The 22,924-nt window shown below is 35.7% G+C and overlaps 1 protein-coding gene, 1 long non-coding RNA gene and 1 other non-coding gene across 3 annotated transcripts; 1 reads left to right on the top strand and 2 right to left on the bottom strand.

Moving 5' to 3' along the window:
* Positions 1–12,369: 12,369 nt before the first annotated feature.
* Positions 12,370–20,412, bottom strand: LOC145958342 (uncharacterized). The gene is made up of 2 exons (XM_083075312.1): positions 14,335–20,412; positions 12,370–13,737 (listed from the first exon to the last, which is right to left on the bottom strand). Exon 1 carries the CDS (start codon positions 18,601–18,603, stop codon positions 15,667–15,669), a length of 2,937 nt encoding a protein of 978 aa, XP_082931438.1. The 5' UTR covers positions 18,604–20,412; the 3' UTR covers positions 12,370–13,737; positions 14,335–15,666.
* Positions 17,918–18,023, top strand: LOC145954008 (small nucleolar RNA R71). The gene has a single exon (XR_014431219.1). It is a non-coding gene; the product is annotated as a small nucleolar RNA R71 (small nucleolar RNA).
* Positions 20,413–21,456: 1,044 nt separating the features above from the next.
* On the bottom strand, positions 21,457–21,973 carry LOC145953879 (uncharacterized). Its single transcript, XR_014431104.1, has 3 exons — positions 21,783–21,973; positions 21,631–21,703; positions 21,457–21,550 (listed from the first exon to the last, which is right to left on the bottom strand). It is a non-coding gene; the product is annotated as an uncharacterized LOC145953879 (long non-coding RNA).
* Between the last annotated feature and the right edge of the window lie 951 nt (positions 21,974–22,924).

Here is a 22,924-nt window from a genome sequence, read left to right as displayed (position 1 = left end):
ATTGTGCTTCTGTAGGAAGATCATAACAATGATCTTGCACTCTGAAAATTAATTGATGGTGTAGAGTGGCAGCCAACGCTGCTTCTTCCTGTGGTGCCCCAACGATCTGTACCTGCACCTTGAACCTTTTTGGGAGAGTTGGATCCTTTAATTGGACATTAAAGTTTGGAAATATTGTTAGAACAACACTTCCAGCATTTAATGTTGTCAGGACAGATCCAATGACGGCATGCTCATAGTGATGAAAGGTAGAGTCTATAAGAGAGACTCTTGCAGTGACTGGAAGACCCTTTCTGCCATGTAAGGTTAAGACTAACCTTACCGCTCCAAAGTGGAGAGCAACATATCCTTCTTTTTGCTAGAGCTTTATCAGGGATGGATTTATTTCTAAATCCACGTATTGTTCTGCAGAAGTTGCCTTCAGGGCACACTGATCCATCTTAGTAGTTTGGATGAACTCCTTTACTCCAGGTCGAGGAGTTGAAACTAGCTTTCGAACATTCCAGGTAAAAGAACTTTTATGGCGTCTAAAGACGTTATAAGGGCTTAAGAGTGGTGGTAAAGCACTCTCGATCTGAGCATCTTCTGGAACTCGAGAATACTCAATCAGGTTTTCAAGTTTATCAGATAGGGTTTGTTTACAAGATTTTGGGATTGTAAGGTTGATTTGTGAAGAGTGGGTTATACAAGGTCGTGGGTTATCTGATTGGAAATCACTCATGTTGTGTAAAGCTTTCCTTACTCACTTTCTTCTATGTAATTATACCTTATACCCCTTCAAAAGAGAGAAATACTTTGCTAGCAACGTTTAGGCTCTGAAATTAAATTCTAATTTCTTAATATATATATATATTTATGTCGAGTTTACTGATGAAAGATATATGATTGAAAATGAAAATTTTATTAAACTCTTTTTTTTACATTATGATCATTAAATGTTGAAATTTTTTACATGTTCAAGTTTAAGAATCAAGAATTTGTTTATTTGAGAGATGAATTCAGTTATACTTCGTATCATATCATCAATCTTATTTTATGTTAAATATTCTTTTAATATTATTTAAAAATATATATAGTAAAATATACTTTAATTCAATTTAATTAATGTAATATAAAAATTAATATATTGTACTAATGAATCAAGTTGACTTTATTTGTCTTAAATTTTGTCGGAACTTAATATATATCGAGTATTCTATCAAATTTAATTTTGGTCAAGTAGAGACAAGTAACACGAGTATCCCAAACTAATTGAATCATCATCAAATTAGAGTCATTCAATAATAATAAAATATATTATTACTATCATATAATATATTAAATAATAAATTGATATAACAATTATAAAAAATACAATTTTGATTAAAATAAAGAAATTATATTACATGTTTTTTAAGGTTAAAAAAGATATTACAAATAGTCAATAAATACTTTGTATATGTAATGTTTAAACCTAAAGTATGATATTGTTAAGATTCACACATAAGAGATATTGTTCACTTGAGTGCTTGTTAAACTATCCCTTAGAATGAGTTATAAGTTTAATTTAATTTTATAAAACTAAATTTTAAGGTGAGGATTGCTCCACATATATAAACTCTTTATTAATTTTATCTCTAGTTGATGTAAATTGAGTTTTTTTTCCAATATATATTGACATGGTTTTGTCTGTGAAAAGATGTTTCTATAGTCATGGATTAAGGGAAAATGATGTTTATAAACTAGCTTGATCTCAAATTCTAAAAGATGTGAAATTTTTTGACATACTAAAATAAACTCCTAATTAAGATTAAGGGACAAAAGTAATCTAGACTCTCATTCTAATGTTAAATGTTTTGACCTTAAATCTTTGGATGCCTTTAAAGTCACACTAAATCTAAGCTTTAGTGCTAGTTAGTTGAATTTTAAAGGTTTTTTCTTTGAAAATGTATTTCAATGAGAAGAGAGTATTTATATATAAATTATCCTTGTAAGTAATGTAAGATTTTTTGATGTACTGCAATATATAATGTACTATCCGTACCGCTATGCCGAGCTCGAGCTCGGTATCACAGCGCGGAGTGACCTCGGACACGTGCTGGGAGACCTCGGCCAAGACGAGGTCCGCTATCTAATTAGGTCATAACTGATCTCAGGCTCAAGGCCCAACGAAACCCTAATTCACACAAAGGTACGTGCATTACTTATACGAGACTCATACACCCAAAAACACTAACTTTAGCATCAGAGTCTCTTTTGCAAGTACCACCCCCATCTTGGAGCAACAAGCGTACCAGCGAAGGAGGTTCACCGATCTTACCCAGCAGATCGTCCCTACCACCGATCTCCGGTAAGAACATTTGGCGCCCATCGTGGGGCCGATCAAGACAACTCTTATCGGCCACGTTTATGGTTTTCACCAGAAGTCATAGTAGACGCGCAACAGACGACCTAGATCACGCAACTAGCATGGACAACGAAGCAACATTGAGGAGACTGATCGAGCAAGTCGAGTAGATGCGGCAGCAACACGCCGCCGATCTACAAAGTATGCGTGCCAAGCACAAAACTGATCTAGCCGCAATACGTACCGCTAATGAGGCTGACCTAGCGGCGCTGCGTGCAGAGAATGAGCGTATTCGCACTCAGCTCCCTCGGCGTCCCTCTAATCAACCCCCTCAACAGAGTAACCTACACGAGGAAGAGGGGCACTCAGTGTCTCAACCGCTGACAGCAACTAGGGCACCGACTCCCAGGCCTGCCACACATCGATCCCACGCACCGACGAACAGGTCGGCCCATGACGTCAGCAATGCTCCTGCCCACGTCACGGGAAATCAAGCGACCTTCTGTCGTCATCCTTTTATGGATGGCATCATGGAAACACCTCTCCCTTTCGGGTGGAAGCCTCTCCACATCGACCGTTACGACTGCACGACGGATCCGGACGAGCACATCGATCTATACATTATATAGGTAAACCTATACACTAATGAAGATGCTATTCTGTGTAGGGTTTTTCTGACCTCGCTCAAGGGACCGGCACTCGCCTGGTATACCCAATTGCTAACGGGATCAATTGATAGCTTCGACACTCTGGTGAGGCGATTCACAGCGCAATATGCAACGAGCCGACCTCATCACATCACATCCGCCGCCTTGGCCAGCCTCAGACAAGGCGACGACGAACCATTAAGGACATTCATGGAGCGCTTCGCTAGCATCTCCGTCAAAATTTGCAACTTAAATCCCGAGGTCGCACTGCACTCCATGCTCATGGCGTTGAAGCCAGGACATTTCGTCGACAGCCTTTGCCGACGACCTCCTCCCGACATAGACGAGCTCCGAGCTCGCGCTGCTGGGTACATCCAGATGGAGGAACATGCCGAGTTCCGCAAGGCAATTCGCGACAAACCACAAGGAAAGCAAGACCAAGGTCATGCCACGAACATTTAAAGTCGGCAACCTTGATTGGCGATTACGGGGAGAAGCAAGAACAGACCCCTCCAAAGGAAAATTCGAAACTTGGAATGCCACCCACCTCAAATTTTATTTCTCTTAACTAGTAAATTCAGGTGATGTACTTTTTTTCCTCTTCAGCCTTTTTTCGCACTAAAGAAAAGGGTTTTTGGCCAAGGAAGGTTTTAACGAGGCATACCTCAGAAATAAATCAACAAAGCAACTCCATTCCCATACATTTTCGGTATTGGCACATTAACCATGACGACTTGCCAAGGTCGAGTTCGAACCTTGATGTTAAGGTCGAGTTCGAACCTTCAAATACAAATTACGTTGCCAAGGTCGAGTTCGAACCTTGATGTTAAGGTCAAGTTCGAACCTTCAAATAAAAATTACGTTGCCAAGGTCGAGTTCGAACCTTGATGTTAAGGTCGAGTTCGAACATTCAAATACAAATTACGTTGCCAAGGTCGAGTTCGAACCTTGATGTTAAGGTCGAGTTCGAACCTTCAAATACAAATTATGTTGCCAAGGTCGAATTCGAATATTGATGTCAAGGTCGAGTTTGAACCTTGACACCAAGGTCGAGTTCGAACCTTGATGTCAAGGTCAAGTTCGAACCTTGATGCCAAGGTCGAGTTCGAACCTTGAGACTACATTTTCTTAACCAAGGTCGAGTTCGAACCTTGAGACTACATTTTCTTGTGAAGATCACATCTACTTAACAAGGTCGAATTTGAACCTTCAAACAACAAATTTGGGAGCTCCTCAGAAACCCCTTTGCTCTTACATCACTCGGTGCTTGGGGGGCAAGTGTATTGTCCAGCCGAGTTGTCGACTTGTCCTTCACCAATCTACTGACTCGGTCAAAGGTTTACCAGCCTAACCAAGCATTAAACTCATTATTGCCGAGCTCCCCAGCTCGGCCATAAAACATGGATATTGGAACACCACATCGGCCCAAAGCGGCCACGTCATCAAAAAAATAAAAATACAATCTTGTCACCGCGCCGCCCACGCGTCATGGGAACGAGGTGATGGTTATGACACATGGCGTCATGACAGATAGGCATACGCGAAGAGTCACGACCCCTTGTCGAGCCCGGTCTTAACTCCTCGACCTACGGTCTTTGGAGCTCGGGGGCTAGTGTAATATTCGTACCGCTATGCCAAGCTCGAGCTCGGCATCACAGCGCGGAGTGACCTCAGACACACGCTAGGAGACCTCGGCCAAGACGAGGTCCGCTATCTAATTAGGTCATAACTGATCTCAGGCCCGAGGTCCAACGAAACCCGAATTCACACAAAGGTACGTGCATTACTTATACGAGACTCATACACCCATAAACACTAACTTTAGCATCAGAGTCTCTTTTGCAGGTATCACCCCCATCTTGGAGCAACAAGCGTACCAGCGAAAGAGGCTCATCGATCTTACCCAGCAGATCGTCCCTATCACCGATCTCCGGTAAGAACATATAATATTATATATAAGCTTTTATTTATTTAGAAATGTTAAATAATAAAAATAAAAAAATAATAAGAAGAAGAAGAAAAATGTATTTAACAAGGCCAAATTAAATTGCTTGTCCGTCCGAATTCTTATAAGTGTTTTTGTTACTTTTGATATGTTATTGATGGATTGATTTTAGGCTTCATCAATTTTGCCAATTTAACATGTGGGAATATACACAAACCCATTTATAATCATTAGTTGTGACTATCGATCGGTAAAAAAACTAAAAAAAAATTGATTCGTCGGTCTCACTTTTAACAAACATAAAACGATATACTATTGGTGTTTACTGTTTAGGATAAACACCTATACATGCTAAATGTGGTATATCAACCATTATGAATTGTTTGACTATAAAACAATTAATAATTATAAGAGATTTTTTTTATAAAAAAAAATATATAAGTTTCATTACATTACTAAAATTAATTTATATACATATGTTAATTTGTTTAAAAAAATCTCCTATTAGTTATAATTTTTTTAACTTATGCGTAAAATATATAATTTTAGTTTATTTAAATGTTTAATTTGATTTTGCATCATATATTTTCTTTTATAAGTGCTTATAAATAAATTATTTAAATATATTCATTATTCCACAAGTAACTTAATAGACTGACCAACAGTTAACAATCAAAAACAACAAATCTTAAATTATAGTGTTTCTATAAATTATAGTGATTATAAATAAATTATTCTAATATACACGACCAATAATGTATTTTAAGTCCCTTGTTTTATTTCTAATCAGCTATTAGTTTTATTTTTAATAGTTTATTTCTTATATATGTGGGATGCAACAGCCACATACAAGAGGGTTTCTTTTATGAATGGAAAATCCGGTAGATTCAGTCGTGTCCAGTTTACATGATTAAGGGTGTTTATGGGTTGGATTAGTCTGGTTTGAGTGAAATTCTAATAAAATTTAATTAATTTAAATTGGTTTAAATTATATATATATATATATATATATATATATATATATATATATATATATATATATTGATTTACTTTAAATTAAATTAATTTGATGTTGATTGGATTGTTTTAATTGGGGACATTGGATATTCAATATTTTGAAAAAAAAAAAGCTTTTTTTTTCAAAGTAAATAATTTTTCAATATTATCTAAATTAATATATTAACAAAAATTAAAAAATTAACTAAATTGATATATTTTTAATACAGTCCATTTTTATTTTTTAAAATTTACTTAAGGATTTTAAATGTATTAGAATGTGTGAAGACGACACTCAAGTTCCTCTTGATTTCTTTAAGTATTTCAGAAAAGAAATAAAAAAATCTACATATTGTAGAAAAAAATATTTTTAAATAATAAAAATGATGCATACATATTAATTGTTAACTATATAAAAAAACAATATATAAATTGATTGATTTTATTCGGCCTGGTTCAAATTTTAAATGCATAAATATAATACATGAGTCAATTAACATTGGGTTTAATTGATTTGGTTCAAGTTGGACTTGAAAAAAAAAAAAATGAACCAATTTATTTGGTTTCGCTTAAATTGTTAGGTTCATTAAATTAATTCAATTCAATGAATAGTACTACCCATGATGAACAAGGTTTGCTAGAGTCGGCTAATTCATAACAATGGAAAACGTTATTCCTAGAACCTCTCATTCTCTCTCCAAATGGAATTACTTGAAAATCTTGTCCTGGTATTTCTTTTGGTGGAAGTTTTGTTAAAATGATTTTGGTGCCCCTATGCTAAAAGCTAATAATATATTGTTGCATGTTCTTGTTACTTGAGGAGTTCGATTTCGATTGCACTCGGATGCACATCGAGATACATTAGTATCGAGAAGCAGCTACAATAATGACCTAGCAAAGAGTAGAGGAAAGTACTCAAATTTTACTCGAGCAAGGAAGCAGTTAAATTGGATAATCTTAGAGAGGTGGATCGAAAGTAAAATTAAACAATAATTCAAAAGGAATAATGGCTATGAGAGGTTATTGGCGGTTGGGAGAAGTTAACCCACGATGCCTAATGTGCAAAGTAGTTACACGTCACGTCGAGATCATGCAAGGTAACCACCATTCCCCGTGTTTCTATAAATGACAAACACTGTTCATACAAAGGATCGAAAAATCATGCTTAAGGACTCTCACAAACACTCACTGTCTGCGCATATGGTTATCGTGTACGAGATTGCTGAGTATAACTTCTTGGCTACCCTTTTTTCTTTTCTTTTTGTAGAATAGTTCTATTTTAGTGTAGCAAGGTGTAGTTTCATAGTTCATTTGTTTCTCATAATCATCATGTGTTGTAATCCGAAATTTATTTGAAGCAAATAAGTCATGACTGCTATTATCAACTTATATTCAATTTGCTTGAATATTTACATGCACGAAACCCGTTTTGTGATAACTATTGATGAATATTTGAAAATCTTTACATGCTAATTTGGATAGAATTGAACCTCGACTAATTTTATGGGTTTGCTTTGCTGTAATTATCTATTTTCTATGCATATAAGACTCATTCCAGAAAATTAATTCATTGCATACTTGGAGAATGTAGATTTGAAGTCTATATCCTAATACATAAAATTTTAGTCACCACATACCTAAATTAAAAACTTTGCTAGTTTGAGCAAAAAGGATTCAAACGAATTTTATCGCAAACAATTCTATATATATATCAAAAGAGATGGTCAACACCCTGTTTTTCTTATGTGGACAGTCAAGGGGTTCCTTTGGTATTTAATTCAATGTGTTTTTTCAATTTTTTATTTTTATTTTTAACTACCTTAATGATGATACAAAACAACAATGTCATTCGTTGTGGATAAAACCCCAACGAGAGTCACATTACAGAGTCATTTAACCATATTGCACTATGATGATATTCTTACACTTTGAAAATTTGAAAAGCCTGACATGTTTGGGGCATTTACTTGCGTAAGGCAAGAAAAGTTCAAGTAGTTTATTGTAAAAGGCAGGAAGAGTGAAACCATGGAGTGTGATTTTGGTTTGGTATTCAAGGTCTATATCACTTATTGAGTTTCTCTTCTCACGTAAGTTTCTCATTTTGTAATCAACTTTAAATGGGGCAAAACCATGGATATTTGAAAATATGTCTAACTTGTTGTCAATGTTCTTTTTATTTTTTATTTTTTTTTATGTTAATGTAGATATGAAGCTAGAACTGAGAGTATCTACAACAATAATTTTTGTTACTTGCTGTGTGTAATTTCTTGAACTATCGAAGGCACTCTTACTTGCATTTCTTCGATAAGTTAAATCTAATTGACATTCATACTTAGAGTAAAGAATGTTTTGTATTGATTTGTGATTTTTTATGACAGTGGTTGATATCATTTTATAAGTAGGTGAAATGTTTAATGCAAAGAATTTAGTTGGAATTAATGTGACATTTGTGTACTGGTTTTATGGCTTTGGGAATGTTCTTTTGTTTGTATTATTATTTGTCCATTCTTTGTTATGTTTTCCATGTTAAAATTCAATTATTATATTGTAAATAATAGGTTATTATTTCCTTTTTTATTAGCATCCATAAACATTATTAGACCGAAAAGCATATTATCCACCTTCTACAAAATATTAACTTTATTGTTTTTTTATCACATAAATATAATGAACGAGTTTGCTTTAGTTGTAGTAAGAAAGTTTATGATTTATAGGGTAACATTGTCCCTTTATGGTGACAATGAAGATGAGAAAATTTAATGATGAATCATGTGTTAATTTTTTTGGATAATGACAATGACATTAGTTCTAGTGAAATGGACTCTTAGAAAGAGTGAAACTGAAAATGTTGTTGTTTCTAATGAGAAAGAGGATGCAAATGCATGTTTAATTGGATTTAATTAAGTACAAATATTTGGTTGATTTAACAATGGATGACATTTGAGGAATGGAGTTTTCGAGCGAAAATTATGCTTATACAAAATGTCATGATTTTGTCATTAGAAAAGATGAGATAGGTCATGATCTAAACTGTAATACTATAATGAATCATTATTTATGTAACAAAAGCATGTTTGAGGGATAATATTTTTTATATGAGAGATGATAAAAAAAAAAAAGGAACAAGAACCTTTTAGTTGTATAAATTGTAAAGCAAAGTTGCATATAGTTATAAATGGAAAGTTATATCTTTTCAGCAGACTTGAAATCATATCTTGTGTGATTATAAATTTGTGTCATTGATTACATTATATATATTGAGGATTGTCTTATATGGACAAAGCTCAAGTTGATTTGTTGCATGGTCAAGGTGTGAAAACCCTTCACATGATGGGTTTTATGATGGACCAAAAAGGGGGGCTTGTTGGATTCAGTTTCAACAAGGAATATCTTTCCAATCATATTAAGGGGCATAGACGTCCAAAAATCCAAAGATTGAGATGTAATGGTTGCACTTAGTTACCTACAAGGAAAGACAGATAATGATCAATTTTTTTTTTCTCAAGATATATGATTTCAAATGATGATAAATTGAGTCACCTTTTCTAAGTTGATGATACAAATGGATCCGACTTTCATTATTTTGGAGAAGTGGTTGCTTTTGATAATACTTATAAAAAGAATAAGTATAACAAGCTATTGGTGATATTTTCAAGTAAAAATCATCATTCACGAACTGCCATATATATTTGTTTCTGTTCTTGTGTCAAGATACGACATATATATAAATGAGTTTTAAAGAGTTTTTTTTAATGCAATGTGTAAGAAGCAACCAAAGTCAATAGTTACAAATAGTGACAAAGCTATTAGGGAAGCAATCAAACATTTATTTTAAATGCCTCACACAAACTTTTTACTTGGCATTTGCAAAAGAATGCTTGTAAAAATGTCAAGAATTCAAATTTCTTAGTGGATTTCAAAATAGTGATGTATGGTCATTTTTCATTAGCTCAATTTGAAAAGTTTTGGAAGAGGTTAGTTGTTGAGCATGAGCTTGAAGGAAACAAACAAGTTTGCAAACATATGAGAAGAGATATATGTGAGCTACTACTTATTTGTGAGATAAATTCTGGAATAACAATTACATCACCATGTGCAGGGATTAACTCTTGTATCAAATCATATATTAGGAGGAAAAATACAATTTTTGAGTTGCATACCTTTGAGCTTTCTCTTAGAAATTTTAGGTATAATGAGTTGCTTTCAGATTTTAATTCATTATATATAGAATCTATTCTATCTACTTCACTTCTAAGAATTGAGAAACATGTAGCAAAGTTATTTACCCTCAATGATTATAAACTAATAAAATCAGGCATTGTTACCACAAGAGCTATGAATGTGATTAAGAGATATGAAGTTTGGCATAATATGACTTATAAGGTTGACAAATTTTCTCAACAACATAGTCAACATTAGGTACTCTTTAATCAATAGGGAATTGAACTTTCATGTTACTGCATGTTATATGAATATGTTAACATTCCTTGCTGCCATACTATTATTTGTAATGAGGCTTTATCATGTGGATTCATTTCCAAATAGCATGTACAGTATATGGTTCATTATAAAAGATGGCCTAACCAAAGGGGGTAAATTGGTTGCTTAAAAATTTCTTGTACAATTTTCTTCATTTTGAAATTTCTATTGATGGATGATGGGGTTTTTCGCAAACCTATCACTTGGCAAGTGAACCAAGTTTCGAAGTAGTATTTAAAGATCGTCCTCAGGGATTTGAGTGATTAGTAATTCTTACTCTAATGATTTATAAGAAAATGATGTTCAAATTTCAGATGAGTGAAAATAGATTAAAACAACACAATAAGGCAAATGTAGTAAAGACAATGATTAAGAAACAAGGATTGGTTCGGAAGCACTTGCTAACTCATATATCTTCTTAAAATAAATGCTATTCTAATTCCATTATTTCCACGTTCATTAAGTAATCCAACAAGATTCCTCAAGGTTGAATCCTAAAGTCATTAAGCTCAAAACATGATTCCTCTATGTTTTGAGTTCAACACTTCGCATTAAGAACAAGAACTTGAACAATGTGACTAACCAAATCAAGTCTATCCCTAGAACAAGAATTGATTAGGTGCAAGATTCAGTTCGGGTTTTCAAAAACGTTTTCCAACTGGATTCAAAAACCAAAAATTCATACAACGGGTGATCAAGCCGATATAAGCATTAAGTAAAGAATCATACACAAATAATGAGATTAAAATGCATATATTTAAGAAGGAGAAGAGTTAGTAGTTACATCCAACCAATCCTCAATGAAATTAGCCACTCATGGCCATTACAAATTCTGCAGCCAATTCCATAAGAGAGTACAAAGTTGCAGATGAAAAACAGAGGTTTTTGGGAGCTCCTGTACGTGACTCCCTAGCTGCAGCCCCCAATCAGTTCCTCCTCAGCTGTAGTCTCCAATCAATGTATATACAGCTGTTTTTGCATTATTGGTTCAATTAGTGGTTTTTCCACTAATGATTGTCTCCTTTTTCCTTGTTTGTTTCTCCTTGTCTCTCTTTTTTTTTTAATTGAGTGCTCATGTGCTTCTTGTTTCTTTCCTTAATTTTGTGCCCCCACTGTTTCTCTCTTTTCCTTTGTTTATATCAACTTTAAAATAGGGGCAGAAAAGTGATTTTTATCTCCACAGCTACAGCTGTAGATTCACAGCTATAGCTCCAACTTTCTGGACCCTTTTCAGACTTCCACAGCTCGAGCTCCAGATTCACAGCTCGAGCTTCAGCTTTCCAGATTTCCACAGCTCGAGCCCCAGATTCACAGCTCGAGCTCCAGATTCACAGCTCGAGCTCCAGATCTACAGCTATAGCTTCAAGTCTCTGGAACTTCACAATTTCTCCCCAAATTTTCACAGCTCGAGCTCCAGATCCACAGCTATAGCTGTGGATTTCTGCCTAGCCAAAAATTCTGCAAAAATATGAGGAAATTCCTTAAAATTGCTACTACTCCTCTACTCTTATAATATAACTTAATTATTTAAATAAAAAGAGTGAAATAACATACATATTATCTCTAATTACCCAAAAAGAGTGCCAAAAGTTGAGTGCAAAACAAGCCTAAAAATGCACTCCACAACTACCCCAACTTAATCTCTTGTTGGTCCCCAACAAGATACCAATCAAAAACCAAAAAGGTTACTTCCTACCATAAGATTTCTTCTATATCAACAATAGGTAAACACTCAATCAATTCACCATCAAAAACCAATTTCTACTCACTGAGGTGCCCACAACAACAACCATGCCCAAACACAAAAATTGCAAGGCAAATCATAGCATGAACATTACAAACCAATATCTGAACATACTCTCTCAACAATGGCTCTCCAGGGTGAGTGTTTCTCTCAAGTCCATTCATCATTTCTATGAACATAAGCATTGATATCATCTCTTCAGTACTACTCTTTGAGAGAAATTAAGGATCACAAGGACTTTTTTTTTTTTTTTGGAAAGTTGAGGGTTGACTGAAGCTTGGTTAACAAAGGAATGTGGTTTTTCAGATTAACAGGGTTTAAACTCAAGAGAGTAAAATGAACATGAACCAAACACTCCACTTTGCTCACTCTAAATATTCAACTCCAACCAGATCTCTCAGCCCAAAATCTTCCTCTAATTACACACCCTCTTTCCTTAAGGTTCTTTGCCTAGATTTCAAGAGGTCTCTCTCTCTTTTAAGACTTTTTGTACAGGTGCTTGCTTATTTTGCTCTTGATTTGATTTGATTTTATTTTTTTTTTATTTTTTTTATTTTTTTATTTTTTTTGATTTTTTTGATTTTTTTGATTTTTTGATTTTTTTTTTTGATTTTTTTTTTTTTTTTTTGATTTCAAAATAATGACAGAATGAAAATAACAAGCACACTTGAATGTGAACAGAGAAAAATGATGGAGGGGTGACTCTTCCCTTCAACTTGCATTGGCTTACTTTCCCCATTTTCTTTCCACTTGGCAATTCTTACCAACTACCCCAACTTAATCCCCAATTCATTTTCATTTACTCTCAAGAATTTGGTCAGAGTGATGAGTTGGTATTTGGGAAAGGTTTAAGGTGATTTGAAGGTTAAGGCTCAAACAGGTTTTGAAGAATAGATTCAATTCTGGCTGGCTGTTTGGTTCTAGGCTTAAAAAGATTTCAGTTATTTACAATGGAATGCCTTGATCCTGTCCAAAACTTCTCACAAGAGCAATCATTCAAGATTCAACCAATGCAAACACATATACCATGATGATGGCTCTCAAAAGTGAAAAAATATATATGCACTGTTTGGTCTCTCACTCACCAGCTTGGCTAAGTGTTCAGTTATTGATTTTTCATGCCATGCTAATCAAATAACTCACAATTTCATGATTAAACAAAGTTGAAAGAGTGTTACCTCAAAACAAGCCGCAAAACAAGCTATTCTTGAGTGAATCAAAAGATGTGTTTTTACTATTGTTGATCTAAAATCCATCTCATTTAGTTCCTTTCAACAAACAAATTTTTTTTTTTTTTTCACAAAAAGTATATAAACCACCAGATAGTTCAAACAGTTAACAAAACAAAAACTAAACAACTAGAATTTAAAAAAAATGGCATAAAATTAAAGTTAAACTCCTCCTTTTCATCATTGCTTGCTCATGCTCTTGCTCCCCACCATGAAGTTGTTCACCTTGATCTCCTTGATCTCTACCCCCTCCAGAAAATATAGGACTGTCCCCAGGCCAGTTCAGATGGTGGTGGTGAGGTTGGTGCATCGGGGATTTTATGAGTGGCTTTAGAACTTCCATTTGAATTGCCACCTTTTGAACAAACTATCTGAAAATTTTACAACCAATTCTTGCAACCAAGTTAGTCTACAAGTTGATCATACAAACACAATATAATTCTTCATGGGGCATAAGGAATGATCAATAAACATTGTAACATGTGAAGCACTAAAGTTATTTCCAAGCCACCAATAAACAAGCAAATATTTCTTATTTGCTTCCATGATCAATGATTTCACACTTTGGATAAAGAACACAAATTCACTCACGCATTTAACCAAACACATGGTTTACATGAGAAAGAAAAGCAAAATGCAGGTGAATTGTTGCCATGCAAGGTTTACATTTCTTCACAAAAATGAACCATTTCAGTGATCACCTTTTTCAAAGCTTTCATTGTGTTCAAATCAAATACTTTTCTCATTCAGGCAATTCTTCAAACACAACATAGACAGAAAATGAGAAGGATCATGCATGTGCAATATTGAAGAATCAAACACCCAAACTCATGCAATTCCACATTGGTGTACTTCCAAATCAATCAAAAAGTTCATAAATGATGAAAGATTATGAGAAAGATTCAAAGAGATGAAGAGCTCACAAATACGAAGATCATTGGAAGAAGGAAGAAAGATGAAGACTCTACCTTGAAATCCCAGCAAAAAGATGAGTGCTTTGGTGTTTTAGTGTGGAATGACTAAGGAAAATGGGGATCTTAATGAAGAGATAATGAGAGGAGGAATTGATGAAAAGGGATATGAAGAGTGGGGAGATGGAGAGTGTTCGTGAGTGGAGGAAGTAAGAAATGAAAAGGTGGAGGGAAAGTGGTTTTATCACGCATTTTGAGTCCCAAGATTTCAGAGTTGGCACCAGAGACTTGGCGCTTTAGCTGTGAAAGCCAGCGCTTGAGCGCTGGAGTTGAAACACCTCTCCATATGCTCCAGAGAGTTGGCGCTATAGCGCTGAGAATGGACGCTTGAGCGCTGGAAATTTAACATGAACAAGGAGGCCAACAGAGAGTTGGCACTAAGGCGGTAGCAACTGGCGCTTGAGCGCTGGAACTTTCTTAAGCAATGGTGCTGGAACAGAAAGTTAGCGCCTTAGCTGCAGATTTTGACGCTGCAGCTGTGAAATTTTGAGATCAAGGCTGAGCTCCAGAGAGTTGGCGCCATGGCTGTGGAGTCTGGCGCTCCAGCTGTGGAATTTTCACCTACAAATTGGCTCAAACCGAGACTTGGCGCTAAGTGAAAACTGGCGCTGGAGCGGTGAGATTTTGGACACAAAAATGACAGAATTTGGTCATGTGGTCTTCATGAAAGTTGTAGCTGTGGATGTTAGCTGTGTAGTCGTTTTGGAATCACTCAAAAACAAGGTCTATAACTCCAGATATGACTGTTTTAGTGAACATGGGTCAGGCTGCCAGTGTGAGTTAAAACTGTTGCGGTTTTTAGAATATTTAACACAGTATATGAAGGAATTTGAAAATGGCTTCTTCATAAAAGTTATAGTATTTTCTCTTATCTTTCTATTGACATAAAGTTTGTATCATTTGGATAACCACAGATAGAGTTATACCCCAAAAACCAAGGATTGACAGTCAGCCCAGCGAAAACGATTTTAACATGTACTTAGCCAAAATCCATTATAACACCACAACAAACATTGAACCAAACCTCTCTATGCACAAATATCTTTCACTCCACACTCCAAATCATTAAACTACTTACAAACCCCACATAAACAAAGATATGTAAAACATATAAACATACAACATATTAAACACACACACAAAAACAAAATGACATCCAAAATCTTAACTCACAACACATAAACAAAACTTACTAAACCAGAAATGTTGAACATATTAAAAACACAACATGCAACTCATCAAACACAATCATCCTAAAATTAAGCAACTCTACGAAATTAAAACAAAAACATGCTAATTTAATGTCCTTAGCTTGACAATCCTGTTTGTTCATGGCTCCTTTAATTGTGTGCTTGTGGTGAATCTCTCAATCTCACCACCCAAATAATGGTTGAGCCTCTGACCATTAACTAACCAATTCCTTCCAGAGGCAGGATCTTCAAGTTCAATGGCTCCATAGGATTTGACAGATTTAATTGAGAAAAGACCTGACCACTTAGATTTGATCTTCTCAAGGAAGAGTTTCAACTTGGAATTAAACAACAATACCTGCTGGCCAGGCTCGAAGTTCCTATTCAGAATCCTCTTGTCATGGTACATCTTGGCTTTGTGCTTGTAGGACTTAGAAGACTCATAAGCTTTCAATCTCCTTTCTTCCCATTCATGCAATTGAAGCTTTCTTTTCTCTCTTGCTGCCTTCAAATCATAATTTAAGGCCTTCAAAGCCCCAAATGCTTTATATTCCAATCCCACTGGCAGATAACAAGCTTTACCAATGACTTTTTCCAACTCTTCATTAGAGATAGACAAAGCCTTCTCTAGTGGCGATGAGCTCTTGAAATCATTTTGAGTTTCTAAGTGCACATCATCTAATGCATCAATTCTGAAGCAATCTTTGAGACCTTTTGGAAACTTTGTTGTTTCAAATACATTGAAACTCACTTCCTCATCTTGGACCCTCACCTTCAGCTTTCCTTCATCCATGTCAATGAGAACTCGAGCTGTCTTCATAAAGGGTCTGCCCAGAATCAATGGAACCTCCACATCTTCTTCCATATCCATCACTACAAAATCAACTGGGAACATGAACTTGTCAACCTTTACAATCATATCTTCCACTATACCATGTGGATGCTTGATGGACCTATCTGCCAACTGCAAGGTCATTCTTGTAGGTCTCACTTCCACTTCTCCTATTTTCTTCAGCATGGATAAAGGTATCAAGTTAATACTGGCTCCAAGGTCTAAAAGTGCCTTACCCACTAATAGATTACCAATTGATACAGGGAGAGTGAAACTGCCTGGATCTTTGGACTTCTGAGGTAGAGACTTTTGTATAATGGCACTGCATCCTGCCTCAAGCTCCACAGTCTCTTCTTCAAAAATTCTTTTCTTCTTAGTTAACAATCCCTTCATGAACCTAGCATATGTAGGCATTTGTTCCATGGCTTCAGTGAAAGGAATATTAATATGTAGCTTCTTGATGATGTCCAGAAACCTTGCGAATTGTCTTTCCTTCTCTTTCTTAGATGGGGCATGAGGGTAAGGTAAGTCTTTAATAGGAACAGTAGAACTAACTTCCTTGCCCTTCTTTTTTTTTTTTTTTTTCTTCTCAATCTCATTTTTCTCTCTTATTTTCTCACTATTTACACTCTCACTCTTATTTTTTTCTTCCTCATTCTTCTCACTTTCTTCATCAACCTCCCTTAATTCAACATTTTCTTTCTTTTCATTTTTCTCACTTACCCCAACATCACTACCAACTACCTTCCCACTTCTTATTGTTATGGATTGGCAATACTCCTTGGGATTGGTCTTGGTGTTGGCTGAAAATGGGCCTCCAGACATGTCAGCTAATTGTTTAGCTAGCTGACCCACCTGCACCTCCAAGTTCTTGATGGATGCCTCTGTGTTCTTCTGGTTATTCATAGACACCTGCATGAACTGGTTCAGAGTATCCTCCAATTTGCTGGTTCTTTCATGCATAGAAGGATAAGCAGGTTGATGTTGCTGTTGTTGTTGTGGTGGTGGCCTATTGGATGGTCCAGCTTCATTCCTCCATCCATATCCTTGGTTGTTATTGTTGCTTCTCCAACCTTGATTTCCCTGCATATAATTGTTAGTGTTATAATTACGGGAATTAAAATTACCTCCTTGTTGTTGGTTCCCCACATAGTTGACTTCTTCTTCATTTGGAATTTCAGAGCAGTGACCATTGGGATGATCTCCTCCACAAAAATCACATTTTAAAGAAGGTTTTTGTTGTGTTGAAGAAGAAGCAATAGCATGAAGCTGTTGTGGAATCTTGGCCATCTGTTTAGTCAATGCTTCAATCTGTTGAGACAGCAGTTTGTTCTGAGCAAGGATTGCATCATTAGTGTTAAGATCGAGAACTCCTCTTCTATGAGATGGATGTCTTCCATGCTCTGCTTGGTGATCAGAAGATGCCAGAGACTCTATAATTTGAGTGGCTTCTTCTGGACTCACGGTCATCATGGTGCCACCAGCTGCTGCATCCAATAACATCTTCACCTCAGGTTTGATTCCATTGACAAAGAAATTAAGTTGAGCTATATCTTCAAACCCATGGTTAGGACATTTTCTGAGCAATGACTTAAATCTCTCCCAGGCTTCACAGAATGGTTCATCTGCACCTTGCCTGAAAGTAGTGATTTCTGACTTGGCCTTAATATACTTGGATGAAGGATAGAATCGGTTCACAAACTTATTTTCCACATCATCCCAGCTTGTCAAACTTTGATTTGGGTGAGATTGTAACCAAACTTTAGCTTTTCCTGTCAAAGAAAATGGAAACAACCTCAAATATACAGCTTCCTCATCAGCCTTAGGAATTCCCATAGTTCCACATAACTCATAGAAATTTGATAGGTGTGAGTATGGGTCTTCATGATCAAGGCCAGCAAATTGTTGTGAGCTAACCAAGGTAAGGAAGGCAGGTTTCATCTCCATGGCTCTAGAAGTGTTTGGAGCTGCAATGCTGGAGAAATGTCTAGGACCCTGTTGTTGTGCATAATCACCTAGGGTCCTTCTGGGAGGCCTAGTTGGTCCATTTCCACCATTATTATTTCCTGTTCCGTCTTCAGCCATTGGTTGATTTGATGAAGTGGAAGAACTTGGAAAATCCTGCTGTTGTTCTAGGATTCTCTCTAACTGTCTCAGCCTTCTTGTTCTGCTATTATTCCTCCTTGCTGTTCTTTCAATTTCAGGGTCAAAATGCAATTCTTCAGCTGGAGTTTTTCCTCTCATACAATTTTAAGAAATCTGCACAGGAAGGTGAATCCACAAAACACAACAAGACAAATATCTCTATATTGTAGCTATTCACAAAATGGATTATCTACACAATTGCAAAATCACAAGATTAAAAATTACTAATTAGCACCAAATCCCCGGCAACGGCGCCAGAAACTTGATGGGGTTTTTCGCAAACCTATCACTTGGCAAGTGAACCAAGTTTCGAAGTAGTATTTAAAGATCGTCCTCAGGGATTTGAGTGATTAGTAATTCTTACTCTAATGATTTATAAGAAAATGATGTTCAAATTTCAGATGAGTGAAAATAGATTAAAACAACACAATAAGGCAAATGTAGTAAAGACAATGATTAAGAAACAAGGATTGGTTCGGAAGCACTTGCTAACTCATATATCTTCTTAAAATAAATGCTATTCTAATTCCATTATTTCCACGTTCATTAAGTAATCCAACAAGATTCCTCAAGGTTGAATCCTAAAGTCATTAAGCTCAAAACATGATTCCTCTATGTTTTGAGTTCAACACTTCGCATTAAGAACAAGAACTTGAACAATGTGACTAACCAAATCAAGTCTATCCCTAGAACAAGAATTGATTAGGTGCAAGATTCAGTTCGGGTTTTCAAAAACGTTTTCCAACTGGATTCAAAAACCAAAAATTCATACAACGGGTGATCAAGCCGATATAAGCATTAAGTAAAGAATCATACACAAATAATGAGATTAAAATGCATATATTTAAGAAGGAGAAGAGTTAGTAGTTACATCCAACCAATCCTCAATGAAATTAGCCACTCATGGCCATTACAAATTCTGCAGCCAATTCCATAAGAGAGTACAAAGTTGCAGATGAAAAACAGAGGTTTTTGGGAGCTCCTGTACGTGACTCCCTAGCTGCAGCCCCCAATCAGTTCCTCCTCAGCTGTAGTCTCCAATCAATGTATATACAGCTGTTTTTGCATTATTGGTTCAATTAGTGGTTTTTCCACTAATGATTGTCTCCTTTTTCCTTGTTTGTTTCTCCTTGTCTCTCTTTTTTTTTTAATTGAGTGCTCATGTGCTTCTTGTTTCTTTCCTTAATTTTGTGCCCCCACTGTTTCTCTCTTTTCCTTTGTTTATATCAACTTTAAAATAGGGGCAGAAAAGTGATTTTTATCTCCACAGCTACAGCTGTAGATTCACAGCTATAGCTCCAACTTTCTGGACCCTTTTCAGACTTCCACAGCTCGAGCTCCAGATTCACAGCTCGAGCTTCAGCTTTCCAGATTTCCACAGCTCGAGCCCCAGATTCACAGCTCGAGCTCCAGATTCACAGCTCGAGCTCCAGATCTACAGCTATAGCTTCAAGTCTCTGGAACTTCACAATTTCTCCCCAAATTTTCACAGCTCGAGCTCCAGATCCACAGCTATAGCTGTGGATTTCTGCCTAGCCAAAAATTCTGCAAAAATATGAGGAAATTCCTTAAAATTGCTACTACTCCTCTACTCTTATAATATAACTTAATTATTTAAATAAAAAGAGTGAAATAACATACATATTATCTCTAATTACCCAAAAAGAGTGCCAAAAGTTGAGTGCAAAACAAGCCTAAAAATGCACTCCACAATGGAACAAGCTAGAAGAAATTATGGATGTTCTTCTCCTTGCTACCTCCAAGTCCACATGTGTTCCTTTGATGTTTCAATGGTTGAAAAAGACTTTAAGACTCATGAAGATGTAGTTGAAATTGTGGTTGGTTTGTCTCCTAAGTGAAGGAGAAAGAAGCACCAAAGCACAAAGGAAGGATTCCTTTGTGAAGGAGCTTAAGAAGGAAGAATTTCCCTAAGGTTCACAAGGACTCTTTGAGAGAATTTTCTGAAGTGAAAACTCATATATCATCAAAAAGTGGTTAGATACAAATGTGTAGGTATATATAGGCATGAAAAAAATTGTCAGAGAAGCTAGGTTAACTAGGGTTTAAAGTAAACCATGGTATGGTCACTTTAAACCCTAGTCCGCCCAAATTTGAATTTGAAATTCAAATTTGGGTGCCTCGGTCAGTCACACTCACCCCACACACACTCACACAGACCTTGTGTTCACTTGGAATGTGATTTAACACTAGTACACAAAGGGTCTTTTACGTCGGGTATTTTGAGCCTTTTACGTCGGAAAAGGTTCCGAAGTTAATACGGGAGACGTAAATTTACGTCGCCTCTAAAACACGACATAAATTTACGTCGGACATTATCCCAGCCCGACGTAAAAAGGGACAAAAAGCATGCCATAATTTTACGTCAGACATGGCTTGTCCGACGTAAATTTACGTCGGCCATTGCAAGGCCCGACGTAAATTTACGTCGGACAAGCCATGTCCAACGTAAAATTATGGGGTTTTTTTTTAAAACGTTTATAAATTTTTGATATACCCAACACCTGCATATATATAGTCCAGAATACCAAATCTAAACCAGGCAGTCCAGAATAGAAATTCAAATTATATTTCAAAATTGAATGACAAAAAGAAAATAATATATAAATCTTAAAAAGCATAAATTATGACAATGTAAATCCTATTATCCTAAAAAAGCTATAAAACATATGTTTGTCAATGTTATCTAACTAACTAAACTAACTAACTATCAAACTATAAACATAATATCTAACTAACTAAACTTAGAAATCTAACTATTATATACTTTGAAGAAAAAAAGTTGCCCATTGTTCTCTTATCTTGAGCATCTCATCTTCGAGCAATGGAGATGGATCTTGAAAGACCTGAAACATTAATTTAAGTGTCATTAATATACAATGTTAATTATCCTAAAGGTAAATATACTTAAATAAATTTTGATATGAATTACCTGCGCCCAAGAATCAATAATACCCGCAGAAACTATGACTCTCATCCAATACATGATGTAATAGCCACATTCAAACGAGTCTTGTTGCCTATTACACTAAAATGATAAACAAATAACTATTATTTCCAAAGTCAATAAATTTAAATATTATTGACTATATGAATTAATTTGCTAACCTTAGGGTATATGAAATGCAATGACTTTGATGATCTGGCTCTTCCACTTAAAATATTAACTCCAGACACGATTCTAATTAATTGAAATAAAAACAAATGTTAGCCAATATATATAATTACAGTTTTAAAACATAATGAAAAAATTTAATTACCCTTGTAATTGGCATTTAATTTCGTGGCTTGGTTTTCGATGTAGTGAACAAAACCACACCACGGTGTATTCCTTAGGAATGATTACCATTAACTGCCAATGAGACCTACATTGTATGACAAACAAATTAGTTATAAAATTACCATGATTAAAAAATCAATTAAAAAACTAACCCTTCAATGTATGGAGCCATGTATATATCTCTTCTTGAGTCACTCATCCATGTTTGCATATATTGCTGGATCTGAACCTGAGTGTTTCCTGATTTTTGGATGGATTGAGGCTCAATAAATCCATATACTTCTGCTTGTGCATGCTCCACACTCAATTTGTCCATGTACCTAACACAAATAATTATTATAAGTTAAATGTAATTATTGTAAATTTAGACTCAAAAGAAAATATGACTTACATGGCCCACAACTGTATGATAGAAATATTTAACATGGAGTTTCCCACAACAATCTCTAATGCATCAAGCATAGATATGTATAGTGGAACAGCAGCGCTATCAACTCCAAAAACTCTAATGTCCCACTGCAATTGAATTGGCTTCTTCTTTAATCGTGGTAATATAATTAGAAGCTTAGATATGGGATCATCCTCAGCTGCTGCGATATTAGCATCATCAACATGAGGTTCTCTCATGACCTCCTTACCACGATTGATAAAATCCTAAAGAAATAATCACAATTAGTTAAACAATAATAGAATTATAAGAATATAAAAGAGCAATAATATAATTACCTTTGCCCGTGCTGAAAGCGGCATGACCAAACGTTTTGGCCAAGCTAAGAATGTGCCGGTTGCCTGCCCCACTAGTTGAACCTCTGTATTGGGCAAAGGCACTGGAGCAGCAACATCTTGAACTTGGTCAACCACAACCTGTGTCTAGTCTGGCTGTAGAGGGACACCATGGATGGTTGAGCCACCCTCAAATACTCGGCCAATAGCCACTAACCATGGGGGGTCATCCTCAACATATAACTCACACTGGTTTGGTACATCAGTGTGAGTCTGATCCGGTGAGGGATCTAGAGCAGCACAACTCCCTTTAGTGCTGACTCGAACACCATCATGAGCAACTGCAGTCTGTTGCTGAGAACGAGCCAAAAGTTCAAACTTCTGTTCAAACTCTTTTTG

Source organism: Cajanus cajan, chromosome 1 (assembly GCF_000230855.2).
Source record: "Cajanus cajan strain Asha chromosome 1, NIPB_CcT2T_4, whole genome shotgun sequence".
In the NCBI taxonomy this organism is placed as follows: Eukaryota; Viridiplantae; Streptophyta; class Magnoliopsida; order Fabales; family Fabaceae; genus Cajanus; species Cajanus cajan.
The sequence above is the reverse complement of the archived record's forward strand: the minus strand, read 5'-3'. Positions and strand labels throughout refer to the sequence as shown.